Here is a 14,995-nt window from a genome sequence, read left to right as displayed (position 1 = left end):
ATGTGCTCACTAATGTGAAACTCGATATGACAAAATCTTTTAAGGATTAGTCCTCTCAATTACTCAAAGTTCCCAGGGTGTTATAAGATCAAAGAATAGTTATTGGACTTCCAATACTTGTCAAAGGGGGATGGGGAGTGAATGACTTTTACCTAGAGCAATTTTGCTCTGCGTTATAGTAGATGATGTCAACATTTTCAAAGCCACAATATATCTTATTTTAACTCTGTAGACTATGTAAAATTTCGGTAGTCTGTAGCATGCCAAAATGCGGAGGTGTAAATAAAATCATTCACAGGGAGTCTTTTATTTCTGTCTCCCATTTGGAGGTTCCATTAATAATTCATAATCTTTCTAGAAAAAAAGTCAAACTGTATTTATTGAAATATACTTGAGTATGGCTGGGTCCAGGAGTCTGAAGAAATAAAAATAATTATTAATTATTAGTACTTGTCACTTTGATACATCATAAATGTTTCCTTAAGACTCCTTATATCTTCCAAAAATGTTTTTTAGGTTGTCTAACGAATGTCAGAGTGACCATCCTTGATAGCTATTGTTAGTAAGATCCATTAGTTACATAAAACCATGGGAACTACATGGAGAAAAAGGCAGTATTAGTCATCAGTCTTTCTAGGAAGATACTTTCAAATCAAATTTTTTTTTCACGATTACGTATTGATGCTCTAACTCTTTATTCCTAAACTTTAAAATTGCCTTTTCAAGGCATCAACCATTCTAAAAGTCATTTAAAGGCATATAATTTTTTTTTAATGAACAGCCTTTGGGCAGAATTTAATTCTTCTCTCTAGGTGCTTTAATTCATATACCTTAGGTCATTCTATAAGCTTAAGAAAAGATACGAAAATTGTTTTATAAGTGAATAGTTAAATCCATATTGCAAGCTGAATCTCAGATTCACTTGCTTCTAATAAAACAGAAGGAAGAAATAGTGATTTAAATGTTATATGTATATAGTTTGAAAACAAAGTGTTTAATATTTATAAAACATCTCACTTTCCAGAGAGGTAGTCCTCAGGGGCAAAAATTAGTGTATTATAAATTAAATTTAGTATTTAATGTCAACCTAAATACCATCTTGAGTTAAATTTGACATTGAATTCCAGATTTATCTGCTACATATTATTTGCCTCTATGTATGTTGTCTGATGTAACTATATTTGCACTAAAAAAATTACAGAAAAAGTATCTATTTGGGTTATTTTTATAAGCCTTCATCTGGACATCTGTTGTAAACTCATGTATAAAGTTATAAAGTTATAGCCTCATAATCTTCATTCAATGTAATGTTCTGACAGAATTTTAATCATACAGCTTCAAAAAGTCCATATTCACTCTGACTGGATGTTTTGGTTATAGGCACAATCATTTCTGAAATGATACCAACATTTGAATGTTATACACCAGGGTATAGAACACACACGCAGCCTTTGACTATAGTAGGAGTTTAAAGGTGTTATGATCTTGGCTAAAATGGGCCCAGCTTTTTCAGAAAGATATTTGAAACCCAAAACAAACTTTTGAAAGTACTGCCACATTTCCCCATGCCTATTTAATAAACTCCAACCTCTGTAGGGATTTCTGGTGTTTGTAAGACCTCCTTCGGGTCGTGCTAGCATACAGCAGCCCACAGACATTACTAGTGCCCTGGAAATAGAGTGCGTCTTCCAGGTCCCGTTAGGACAAAGACATAAATGGATCAACCTATTACCCATCAACTAATTTTTTAAAAAATGAATTATCTATTGTTTAGTTGTCTCCATTCCTCCATTTAGTTACCTTTGAGTTACTGAACACTTTCGCTTAAGCTGGACTTAGTCTAACTTCTTTTTCTTTTACCATTTTACGGGTATTTTTAGACTCCGATATTCATCTTGGGTGATGTGTACAACAAGGTGCTTTCCTTTAAGTTTCAATATAACAGTTCTCGGAATATTTGGGTGCTAGTTTCTTGCTTGGTCATCTGTTGGCTATTTTTAAGTCGGTTTGTAATTTCCAAAGAGTTGTGTTTACAGCAATAAAATGATTAATACGCCTTCATTATCTTCTCTGAATTGTAAGGTGGGGATGGGTTTTAGAATATAAGGATTAATTAGAGGTTATCAAATCTAGTTATTATTCTCAGTCCATTTCAGGGAAGAAACAATGATTTTATTTTCACACTTAAAACTTTTCATTTTCCATTTCCTGGCTCTTTTTTTTTTTTTTTTTTTTTTTCCTATTTACTGAGGAACCTACTCTGCAGAGAGCTGCTTAAAGCACAGCCATAAGCAGCCCCATGCAAACAAATAAATAACTTGCATTTTAAACTTTTATTTGATACTTTTATCATCTCTATGCTTTCACCTTTTTCTCTTTCATACTCTAATTTTTTTGGTTTATATCAACATTTTGTTTCTTTCAAATGGCTTTTCTTCTTACTTGCTTTTAAAATCAAACCCGTTCGTCTTTATTGGGGTGCACCTCCTTGTTGCTCTCCAACGTCACTTTCAGAACATGATCACCTTCGTCATGCACAAAACCGTCCCCTTTGCAGACATAGGGAAATACTTATACCCTCCTCCCTCTCTCCTCCTTGTACCATTTCCTGACCTCTTAATAACATCCCCACTTTTATTGATGCCTGTATTTTGGCCCACAATCTTCCGTGATTTCTCCAACTCCTGAAAGTGTTCACAGTATCTTAGGTGGCCACATAAATGAGGCACTTGACATCCCCCATTCTCAGTTCCTAGACCTCCCTCTTCCCAGTCCATCTCAGCCACCTGCTTCCTCGGCACAACCCAGCATGGCAGTACCTTGGATGCCTCAGTTTCACGTCTTCTTATCTTTTCAGCTCATTTGCTTGAGGATTCCAATTGTTCCAATTCCTCCCCTTCCTCCAAGCTTCAATTCTTCGGACTCCCACCACTTTCTCACTGTCTGTCAGCTTCACTTGGCTCCTTGTCTAATCAAACTTCATGAGCCCAACTACAGTCACCTCTTGGAGCATTCCTTCTACTTCCTTGCCCTAATCTTTCTCTTTCGTATCCAAAATCTTTCACACCCCCATCTCGGTCTGCACACAAACAGCTAAACAAGTGATTCAAATGAGTTGACTTTTTTCATTTTATATACTCGATTTCAAATCTCAGAGTAACATCAAATGCTTTCCTAAATCCTGTCTGATTTCGTGACAGACTTTCCATCTCATTATACTAGATGAAGGTCTTCTATACCTTCTCTGTCCTCAACCCTCCCACACCTCCTCTTCCCCCTTATTCTTAGTTGATGACCTAATCCTGTTGTTCACTGAGAAAATAAGTCAATCTTGAATCCACGCATCTTCCTCTGCCAGGCCTGCACATCCACCTGCATTTGCACCCACATTCTCCCCCCATCTTATTACAATGGACTTAGTGTCCTACTCATATAAAAAGACAATTCCCCATTTGTGCTCAAGGACTTTGCTCCTTCCTTAATAGCCTCATAGTCTCTTTCCTGTTCTCTCTCTGTCTCTTTCCCCTGGAACATTTCCATCAGCACCCTCCCTGTGGCTACTGCCTCATTTTTTGTTTGTTTGTTTCGCCAAAAATTTTAAGACTCATGTACACGTGCTTTTTTTTTCTTTCCCATGTCCCATCAGACTTCAGCGCTCACCCATCAGTCCATCAGAATGGTGCTTGTTAAGTTTGTCTAAGACCTATACATTGCCAAATACAAGGCTTACTGTTCTGTCCTGGCCTTTCTTAACCATTGGAAAGAATCTGAAAAAAGTTAACTATTCCGTCTTCCTTGAAATACTCCTCTTTCTTGGCTTTTAAAACATCATCTTCTATGGATATGGATTGTATTTCACTGGCCAATCTCTCTCATTTTTTTGGTTCCCCACTTACCCAACTTTTAAGTGGTAATGTTCCCCTACAGTTTGTTCCAAGACCTCTCCTCTTAACACTCTACACTGTCTCGATGATAACTTATCCAAGCCCTTTTTAAAATGTTTCAAGATTAAAACTTGTAATTTATCCCCTAAAAATCCCTCATCCCAGCAAACATGACTCCACTGACCCATTGCTCAAACCTGAAACTGAGTACTCCTCCTGGATTTCACCCTTTCCCTCACCCCTCACATTTCATCCATTAATAAGTCCTATGGATTCTATAACCAAAATATATCTCAAGCCACCTAACAGTTTCCATCGCCATCTGCCACCCTATCAGAACTGCCTCTTAAGTAAGGACCCTCTTCAAACAGTTTTCCTACAGGTAAGCCTATCTGGCCTTCTAAAGGTATAAATTAAAATTAAAGTATAAATTAGATTAAGTCAATCCCCTATTTTAAGAATTTCAATGGATTTCATTGCATGTCTTAGGACAGCCTACAGGGACCTGCCTGATCTGGCATAAAAGATGGCGGTGGAAAGGTGAGGGAAGCTTGAACCATAATAGTTATAATGGAGGAGGTGGGAGGAAATGGACTGAAGAAAGGCTCTGAACTCTGCAACTGGTGTTCATTCTGCATGAAGCAATTCCCTCCTCATTTTCATCTTTCAGGTAGCAACTTAAGTATCATTTCCTCAGAAATTCTTTCCTTGACCCACTTGCTCATTCATTCATTCATTCATCCATCCATTCCACAAGTAGTTATTGAGTGCCTAATAGTAATTGGGCCAAGCAGTGGTGATACGATGGTGAGCAACACTCCCCATGGAGTTTATGTTCAGGAGAGGGAAAGGGTAGGGGAGGTACGACAATAAACAATAAATATACGGTGTATTAGACTGCAGTAAGTGATCAAGAGAAAAGCAAAGCAGGGCAACTGAGGCTAGGGTGAGCAGGATGGGGACGATACTCTTTTATACAAGGTCGTTGAGACGGGGTTCTGCTATAGGTAGTATTTGAGCAGATACCTGGAGAACAATCAGGAGCAAGCCATGTGGCTTCCTGGGTACAGGGCATTTCAGGCAGAGGGGACTACAAAATTGCAAAAATTCTGAGGCAGACATGATCTTCAGGTATTCAAGAAAGAAGGAGACCTTTGTGACAGAGTGAAAGAAGGAAAGCACTGAGGAGCGAAGTCTGAGAGGTAACAGGGGATGAGGTGGAGTTTGACCCTGCAGGCCACTGTAAGCATTCTGACTTATTCTCAGTGAAATGGAGAGCCACTGGAAAGCTTGGGCAGAGGAGTGCTCTGCTCAGCTTTGTATTTTTTTAAAAGATCACCTACTGCTAGCTCTCTTAATGAGGGAGTCCTACTACTTGGTTTGACCATACAATTTGGTAGCAAAACAAGTGACAAAAATAAAACAAAACTCCTAAACAGTGTAATAAAGCAACATGCAAAAAGAAATTGGAAAAAGGGCACTGAGCAATAAATTAAATTCGAATCTCACTGTAAAGTGCCTTTAAAAAAAAACTCAAGCATAATAAATGCAAATGGAGAATATTAAATTGGTGAGCAAGTTTGAAACAGATACCAGTTTCTGGGAATGTACTTGGTGACTGAGTTCAAATAAGACAAACTCAAGCTGACCCTGGGAGACCTACTTTTCCGAATTTTACAAACAAGCTTAGTTATGCCAAACTCGGTATATCTCAGTCCTCCCTGTGACTATGTTCCAGTCATCCCTCCTTGTATAAACTCTAGAGAGGAAAGCCCCCATCTCAAGAACTTTCCCAGAACTACTCAGAATATCGGGATCCAATTCTTATCAAGTTCATATCTGGCTGAACCCAGAATGTAATTTGTCACATTCTTCAAAGGAAAATACTTAGCTGCATTCAAATTAATAGATATCTCTTTCAAGATGTATGCCAGTTTCTGCTTGATAAATTCCTGACCCAGGCTTCTCAGTTTGTTTTGATCACATCTTCAGCTGGATCCACTCAAAAGTGGACCCCGAGACAGGATGTGAGGGCAATCTGGGGGAAAGGGATGGAGGTGAAGGAACCACTGGTAGCAAATGCAGAGATGAAACAGGAAAGGGAAAGCAGCCAATAAAAGTCAGTTACCACCACAGGCAACTGATGCCCTTCTGGGGAAAACCCATGGAGCTGGTGTAGTACCTGCCACCAAAGAGTTAAGCATCCCAGAAATGAAGGAGATTGTGTATTCAGACAACAGCCTTCATCAGTTAACCATTAAGGACTGCCTCTGGGGACAGAATTCCCTGAGCTTGCTGCACAGGTGGCTAACGTGGCTATGGCACCCATGAGGTGAAGACACACAGGAGCCGGCAGTCAGAAACTGGGCATGCGGACACAGAAATGATGAGGGCAAAACATGGGGGAGGGCACCGACAGGATCTGTTACAGCCATGGGAGTGCTCAGCACTCTTGGATGAAATATGCTACATGAAACCTCAGAATTTTCTGATTTGACAGCCTTTCTTGAACATTCCACTGTAAATAAGAGTAGGTCATAAGTTAATATATCGATAGATTGGATAACAAACCCCAGTGGTATAAAACAGGAAAGTCTTCAGGTCCCCCTTGTCATTAATTTGTACCTTTATGATATTGTGTCATTTGTGTTAATTAGGTGCTTGCCCCTGTAAAGTGCTTAGACATATAATCATTCCCTTGTAATACGTGACTTAGCTTTACTGTTACACTTTTAGGAGTGACCTTGATAGATAATTGGTTTTGATGTCTATTTACTGCCAAAACGAGGGCTATGAGTCAATTAAAGTCACCGTTTTTTGCATAAACAGCCCTAACACTTTAACAGCTTATTTCTATGTTACAACATGACAACTCACTCCGTTTCTAAGACATATTCTTGCACCTAGCTTATTGAAAGGGGTACTTCAAATATTCTGTCATTATTTGAATATGGAAGCAATTAAACAACAAGTTTTGAATTAATGTATGATGCACGGAAGTGAGCACAGTGACAAGCAGAAACTCAGTAATTATTTGCTGGATACATGGATAAATGCTATTCACTCACACCTCAGTTTTTCTAAAATCCATTCTTGCCTTGACAGTCTATATGAGAACCGAGCGCCTAGATTACATCATATTGCTTGTCAAGTTCCCACCATTCCCAATAGAATTTCTCTTTCAGAATTATTCTTTGGCATGATGATGCTTCTTTAAAATGAGAAACAACATAATTCAATTTCGTTAGATTGTAAAATATATCTTGACCAATGTCTTAAATACGCTTTGGGAAAAGACTAGATAAATAAAAATTTGGACCTTCCTAGTATGTAGTTAGGATTAAAGGGTAAACTAACGAAAAAATTTATTTTCAAATGTAACTAAATATTTTTCAAATATTTGAAAAATAGTGTCCAGAAAAATTGGAATGAGAATGTTAACTTTCTTCATATGACAATGACCATGGTAGCAACAGAAAAGTGCTCCCAGAACCCTCTGAGACTGACCAATCATATCTAATATCACCTGCTAGGTGAAGTCAGATATATGTAGAAATTCAGACCTTTTTCACATGCTGTTCTCTGGGAGAATGAGTAAAGGTACTCCTTCTCTCAGGGGATGAATATTTTACTAGATACCCTTGTAGCGTAGATAAAGGGCATGTCAAAATATCTATCCACCTCTGCTGCCTATTCAAAATCAATAAACAATTTGGGTGTTGGCATCTTGATTCCTAGGGCAAGTAGAGGGCATCTGGAGAAAGAAGACTAACTTTATAGTCACCCCACCATGCAAACTAATAAATTAATATTCTACTGAATAAATCATCTTCTGTAAACATGATTCTTGTGCATCAATCACCAGGAGAACTGATCTGCTTCCAATATAAAGACAAAAATAAACGTGAGCCTAGAAAACTCAGATGCCAACCTTGCAGTGGGGAAGGTTGCTGGGAGGGGGCCCGGAGCCAAGGAGCTGAAGGCGTCCACCAGAAGTTGGAAAAGGCAAAGGAAACAATCCTTTTCTAGAGCCTCTCGAAGAACTGCAGCCTTGCCAACACCTTAATTTTAGCCCCAGAAGACTCATTTTGGACTTCTGACCTTCAAAACTATAAGATAATGGTCTGTGTTGTTTTCAATCACTAAGTTTGTGGTAACTTATTACCACAGCAATAGGGAACGAATAGCAGAATTAATTACATAGAGTAATAGCCTAGTCTATGTAAAAATATTATCATTCTCAATCGCAAACATTTAAAAAAATCCAAAACAAACTCAAAAGAGGGAAAAATTAAGTAAAGATAGTTGCAACACATATGACAAGTTAATTTCCCTTACACATGACAAGCGTTCATAAATCCATAATTAAGACATCAGTAACACAATGGGAAAAAAGGGAAAAGGAAGCAAACTTTTCACATAAAAAGAAAAGTCATCCGCCCCTGACCCCGATGACATTTTTCAGGAGAAGTATGCAGCAAGTATGCAGTAAGTATGTAAGTAATCCACTTTAATTAATACCGAGCTAGAAGCCACGCTGCTCCTTCTGCCCTTATTTGGAAGACATCCCACACCAAGGACATGAAGTCACAGGGAATCAACAAGGCACCTCTCTCTGTGGGTAAGAATGATTTTAGGGTGTAAACGAACATCATCCTGATGGTATTAACGTAGCTCTTTAGGAAACTGGCGTTTAAGTCCGTGATTCCTAACACCCACTAAATAACCTGGTTTGCCAGCACCCCCGTTGCCATACGTAGATTGGTTTTAATGAGGAGACAAGTTATCTCCAATGCCATTATCTCGGGGTGAACAGACATGTAGTTACAGCAACTGCTCTAGGTCAAAGCCAAGACAGCCTCGTTGACCGCTCATCCATCCCCCAGGCCCAGGCTAATGAAAGCCCTTCTGCATGAGTCAACTCTAGAACCTACTTGCCTGCAGCATTTGACATAGTTTGGGACCATGAATATTTTTAAAATTTCCTTTCCTCTAACACTTGTTTTCAAGAAATTAAGCTTTCCTCAAATACTTAAATAATATCCATCAGGAACCCTAAACTGTGATAACTTGATAGGAAAACTCTGTCCTAACATCATTTTCATAATAATTTTGCCTGTGTAGATTTCCTTTTTTTTTTTCCTGAAAAGAATTTGAATTAGCTGTCCTCTGTGGCATTACTTTTAAAAATGTGTGATAAAGCACTTACTATGTGCTAGGTGGGTAAGACATAAGGAGGGAAGGTGTCCTACCACTTTGGAAGCGGGATGAAACAATACTACAGAAGCACAAGAACAGTAATTAAACATCAAGAGGACCCCTGAAATTCAACGTACACTTTCATATGAGCAAATGAAATACTACTGTTTTGATTTCAAACATAAATAACGGTGCAAACTTATTTTAAAATTTCCACTTGCAGAGTCAGCTTTTAAACTCAATAGTCTAGTCAACTCTACAATATAGAAAGGATTTTTTTTTTAAGATAATAACATTTGGCCCTCAACTCTTTTCTATTTTGCCTTCACCTATCTAGCCAATACTGGAAAGTGGCTCGGTATATATATATATATATATATATATATATATATATAAATTGAATATAGATCAGGAGGTAGAATTCTTGCCCTTTTTATAGTAGTCATAAGCTTTTCAGCCTCTCTGGGCAATGCCATTACATGAAGACAAGGGAAGGAAGAGAGGACAGGTTAGATTAATAATCTCTAGGGTATCTTTAAGCATTAATATCCCATACTCTGTTTCCATGATGGCTGGTACCCTACAAGAGAAACAGAAGAGCTACTATATATCTATCTAAACTCACAACCTCAATCAAGCTTTGCCTAGAAAAGGATTTCACTAACTACAGTCCTTTGGGGATTCTATTTTGAGATCATTCCCCTCAAATCTCCCAAGGAGTAAATACAAAATGAGGTGATGTGGCATCAAGTGATCACTTCTCAGTTACTGCAGAGTCTTTAAAATCTGCCCATGGTAGTAACCTCCAGATTCAAAATTCTGGGGACTACTGAAATGAGGAGTTATAAATGGGGAATTCTGGAGGAATCATCCAAATAATCTAGTCCTTATTTCTATTGCTTGTTTCTTTTCTTTGAAACTCATTCTATACAAAGCAATTCAGATAAATAGAAACTTTTATATTTCTGAAGAAATCAGCCAATCATGGTGTAAACAAAGGGTGGAAACCCTTGTAAAATAGCCTCATATGACACAGCAAGGAAGAAGTATAATTTTCCCCTTGTGAAAAATGATAACTCATAGGGGTCTAGACCTGTTTCATTAATTCTCTTAGGCAAATTAAATTATTCTAATTCAAGATTAGATAAAATAAAGCAGAAATCAATTTCTTTTACTGACCAACCAATGGTCAACTTTCTGTACGATGCATGTTAGTGTAATACACTATTAGCGGCTGCCTCAGAGCCTGCGTGGAACCAGCACCATATCTACCTCCCACGTGCAGAGAGACAAGGGGAAGATGCTGCTGCATTCGAAAAGCCCAGAGCTCACTGGTGCTATTGATAGGGGAATGTATCTCAAAGAGTAAAAATATTTTAATGCTGTTCTGACCCAGGTATAAAAGAAAATTTTTCTATGGTAGATACAACTGTCAGATTTCAAACCTCTGGACAAAAATTCATGAAAACAAAGAAGGATGAAAGCTCACTTGGATATAAAACAGCTACAAGAGAATTTTCAAAATATTTATTTACTCTAGCATGGCTTTCCATAACTCTTGTTTTAAAGACTAGTCGAGCATACGTTGAAATAGTGGGTTACTATCCATCCCGTGAATGTGTGTGTGTTACTTCTAGACAATCGGGAAAACCACCTGAAGATGTATTTAAAGAAAGCATGATCCAGACACATGCCTTATCAGGTCAGCTTATCTATTTTTGAATTAGGCAGATATCCCCAAATATACAATTTGGCTTGAGCAGACATATCAAAATACTGCCTCTTTGTAACAATGTATTTTTTTTCCATGCTTAAGTATCATTTCCTGCTCTCTGTCTCACAAATATTTTCAGCATACAATTTATTTCTCTTTATTTTAGAATACTATGTTAGCCCTCTAACTGCCTTGATTCTTTCCTATGCTTCCAAACATGCTAAACCATGGTTCTCGAGGGACCAAATTCTACTTAGAATACATCCCATGAGGAGGGACAGACATGTCTTGTTTCTGAATTTCAGGGATGGGGTGGTGAAGGCAAGATGTAGGCTCCCTTTAAAATTCTCCAACCGACACCTAATAGTAATCAGAGAAGACTTAACTACATTTTCTTTTTACGTCTTTCAATGTTGCTGTCAGCCTGCAATTTATTTTTTTCATAAGAAAACTACACCTGTTCTAAACCGAGACTGACAAGGGGGAAGAGAGAAATAAAAAAGGGGAAATGATTTTCTGAAATATCCAGATGCTGCTCTGCTCTTTTCTCTTTAAATTCCTAGGTTTCCAATTTCAGCTTCTTCTCAATAAACATTTAAGGGGGTTTAAAAGGTGTTCCTCACTCACGTTATGTACTTTTTTTATCAGCAGAAATGCCATGAGGAGTGAATGTACTCAGTATTGTGGTTACCTTAAAACAACGGAGTTAATGTTAAACCCTCATGGTTTGACTGTATATTGAGGAAAGAAGATGCTAAAATGTAGAAACAAATATACTAGTAAAATTACAGTTTCTCTGTCTTAACCTTATTTTTAGAATGTCTTTAAAATTGAGGAATACAGCTCACCTATAGGACTTCTTAAGGAAGGAAGCAGGAATCACCGGAATTAAGAGATGAAAGTTTCATTATTCTGTCTTTCTCCCTACACCACACTTAGGCCTGGTACCTCTTCACAATGCCCTCTGCTCAAAATCGCAGTCCTTGAAGTTGGTTCTGTAGTGAACGTGTGTGTATGTGTGTCAGTATATGTAATTTTGCTTTTACAACGCTGGCAGTAAGAAGCAGCCTACTAATTTTATTCAGCATGATGACAGGCCCTAGCATTTTAATTATTTTTCATGTTGTGAGTAATTTATTATTCATTGGGTATCTTCCCTGTAAATCTTGTCCTCGCTCTGTGAGGTTTTTCTTTGGTGTCCAACAAAGGGTTTCATTGCAATAAGAATCAAGGTGTGTCTATGCTCTTACCCAGAGCCCAAGCAAGGCCAGTCATCCAGACCAGCCCCGGAGTTTGGGGTGGGGAAACAGAGTCATTATAGAACATCTTCACTCCTCTATCAAGAGAGCAGCAGTTATCACCCAGGCCCTCCTAGAAGGGCATCTCGAAGCACATCTTGCTGCAAAGCCGGATTCAGGACCCAGCGGACCAGGACTAAAATCAAATCTCACTGGGCTTCGTGTGCAAGAGAGACCGAAGGAATGGACTGGCTCCTTTTCAGGAACATGAGCTTTTTGATCATTCTAATGGTAAGTAGAATTTAAAGGCCTGGGAAAGAAATGCAATCTTGCCGTTTTGTCTCCTATGTCAGTTATAGGACTTTCCACATGGGATTTATTCCATTTTTAAACCCCTTCCTGTAAAGAGAGTTCTAAGAGTTCAGCCTCTGGTGACTTCAAAGGACTCTCCATGCTGAGGGGACAAATGCCATAGAGAAGCAAGGGTCAGGATCTGGTTGAATTAGACTTAAACTGCATCAGAGACATAATCCGATTCAGATTAAATGCTGGGATAATTCTAAAATTTACAATCAGAAATAAAATATTCTATTTTCTTTTACTTGTACTTATATCAGACATTTTGCTGTCAAAATTCCCAGTGCAAATGGGTTCCACATTTGTAGGGAAGGAACACTGATCAAGCCCATTCCTTTTACACAGTTATTTCCCTATGAGTTTGCTTCAAGGTGGAGGAATGTTAGCTATGTCAAAATTACACTGCAGTTAATTATGAAATATTTAAGCTGTAAGAATTTTTTTCCGGTCAGAAATGACTAAAGAACAATGAAGAAAACCAGGCCATCAAGACAAACCCTTTCTGGAATTATTAAAGCAGTCCCACAGTCCAAAAGGGAATGTTTAGTTGATCTATTTCTTTAAAGCAAACATGGCATTTTGGATATTACATTGGTTTCCTCCAACCCCTGGGTGCCCAAAGGCATGAAGTACTTTCCCAACAGGCATCATGCATGGTGAGTGTCCTACCTTTGAAAGAGGTAAGGCAGCTGCTAATACCAGATCCTTAGAGCAACAAAGATCAGGTTAGGCAACTCACAAAACTGCTGCCAATTCAATTAGAAAAATCTAGTTAAAGAATAAAGTTAAGATAGGTTAGATCAGACTAGACTTAAATCTATCACCGGTCAAGTGACAGAATGATTCAGTCAAAACAGTTAAGGGAAAGTATGTGGAAAGACAGGAGAGGATTGTGAGGAAACTGTACATACTTCTTTCCAAGCAAATAAATGCAAACACCCTATAGCTGGCTGCCTTTCGGTCTCCCAGGAGCGTCAGCAGTGGGGCTACCTCAGAAGCTTGGGAAATGATGCCTGCCCCATTGCCAGGCATGTGGCGTGATACGGGGCTCCTCTGCACATCAGCTCCACGAGGCAGAGGGCCGCCACGCTGGGGAGATAAGGGAACACTTCGCTGTACGGCTGGCCTGGCAGCCGCCGTTCTTCTGGAGTTCACGTTTCCATGAACTTCAAAGGCAGTGCGGGAGCCCAACACTGCCAAAGGGCACGCAGCCCAAGCTTGGAAGGGAACAGCGGTAGAACATTCCATTCTCTGAGCTTGGGAGACAGAGGACTAAACAAGACAGTGTTTGAAAAATATTTGTAAACTGAAAAACTCCAAATAGAATCGCAATGCCCTGTTATAATGATCATTGTTTTACTTACACTACTAAAGAGGGACGAATGCAACTTGATCTTTAAACACAGATCAAGAATCATCAGCATAGACCTCTTGTTACACTTCTATGGGTCACCTGCATACTTGGACTCAGATCAACCTTTGTTTTCTGTACGGAAAACTGATTGCATGCATCAAGGTTTTAGAGACAACCTCTGAGCACTAAATTTCACTTGCTATTCCTCTCTGCACAGACATGTTTTATGACAACATTCATTTAACTGAAGAGTTCATTTGTCTTCTCCTTGATCTTGACAGAGTATTATAGTTCAGATTCTCAGGATCTCTCTTTGGTAGTGTTGATTTATTATAAATTTTAGTGTCTTTGATAATAAATTTCTCCCTACTGATACTAAAATACTTGTATTTTACATTTCTTGGTAATTGTGATAGACTTAAGTTCTTTTTGCATTTCTAATAGATCCTTTAAGATATCAGTTAATAACTTTTGGAATTGGGAAGTAGAAACTTCTAGCATGTTTTAAGATCGGAACAAATACAAGAAACGTTCAAGGAGAATTAACCGAATTTTATAGCTGTTGTGGAGAACAGGTGTGCCTACCTGTCTTTCATTTCCTGAACTTGAACTCTGCCCCTGGTTCATTAACTAAATCAAAGGCTCTCTGGAGCATCACTGTTGCTTCCACTAATGAGGGTGTGGCAGCCTCTCAGAGACGGGTACTTCGTGTCATCTCTTGACCACAAAAAGCACCTTAAACAAGATTTTGACTGACTTAACCTATAAAGGATACCCCAAAACTCTAAGCTACAACAGGACGTTTCATTATATCACACGAGTCCCTCAGCATTTTCTTCGTAAGGATGGTCATCGTGTACTTCTGCGGTAAAACGAATTAGGGTGGGGAGGTGCAGTCAACACTGAACTGAGACTCAGAAGCCCCAGGGCTGAATCACAGTTTCCCCTCAAGGGGGTTGTGAAACTCTGGCCAAGGCACCCAACCTCTCTGTGCCCCACATCTGGACACAAGGTTAGACATGATGTCACTAAGTTTCCCCCAATGCAGAAATAATTCTCTCTACTGAATGGTTATGTAGTAGAAGTTCATATCTGGCTCCTGAATATTTTCATAACTTTAGTTGGAGAATCTAAAGATTTAGGTCATGCCATGGATTATATAAGTTTGACTAGGAAGGAATCACTTAAGGTAGAGCAGTTATTAGCTGTGAGAGGTTATATTTTACCACGTTGATAAGATCATTACAAA

The 14,995-nt window shown here is 38.7% G+C and overlaps 2 protein-coding genes across 2 annotated transcripts in view; one reads left to right on the top strand and one right to left on the bottom strand.

Moving 5' to 3' along the window:
* Positions 1 to 14,995, bottom strand: part of DSC1 (desmocollin 1) — a 265,006-nt gene that overhangs the window by 164,136 nt on the left and 85,875 nt on the right. The gene's annotated exons all lie outside the window — the stretch shown is intronic.
* The window catches only part of DSG4 (desmoglein 4), a 37,158-nt gene continuing 34,347 nt past the window's right edge, over positions 12,185 to 14,995 (top strand). The window contains exon 1 of the mRNA XM_010977216.3: positions 12,185 to 12,326. Coding sequence (XP_010975518.3) covers positions 12,279 to 12,326 — 48 coding nt within the window. The 5' untranslated portion in view covers positions 12,185 to 12,278. The remainder of the gene's footprint in view (positions 12,327 to 14,995) is intronic.

The sequence above is a fragment of the Camelus dromedarius genome, chromosome 32 (assembly GCF_036321535.1).
Source record: "Camelus dromedarius isolate mCamDro1 chromosome 32, mCamDro1.pat, whole genome shotgun sequence".
In the NCBI taxonomy this organism is placed as follows: Eukaryota; Metazoa; Chordata; class Mammalia; order Artiodactyla; family Camelidae; genus Camelus; species Camelus dromedarius.
The sequence above is the reverse complement of the archived record's forward strand: the minus strand, read 5'-3'. Positions and strand labels throughout refer to the sequence as shown.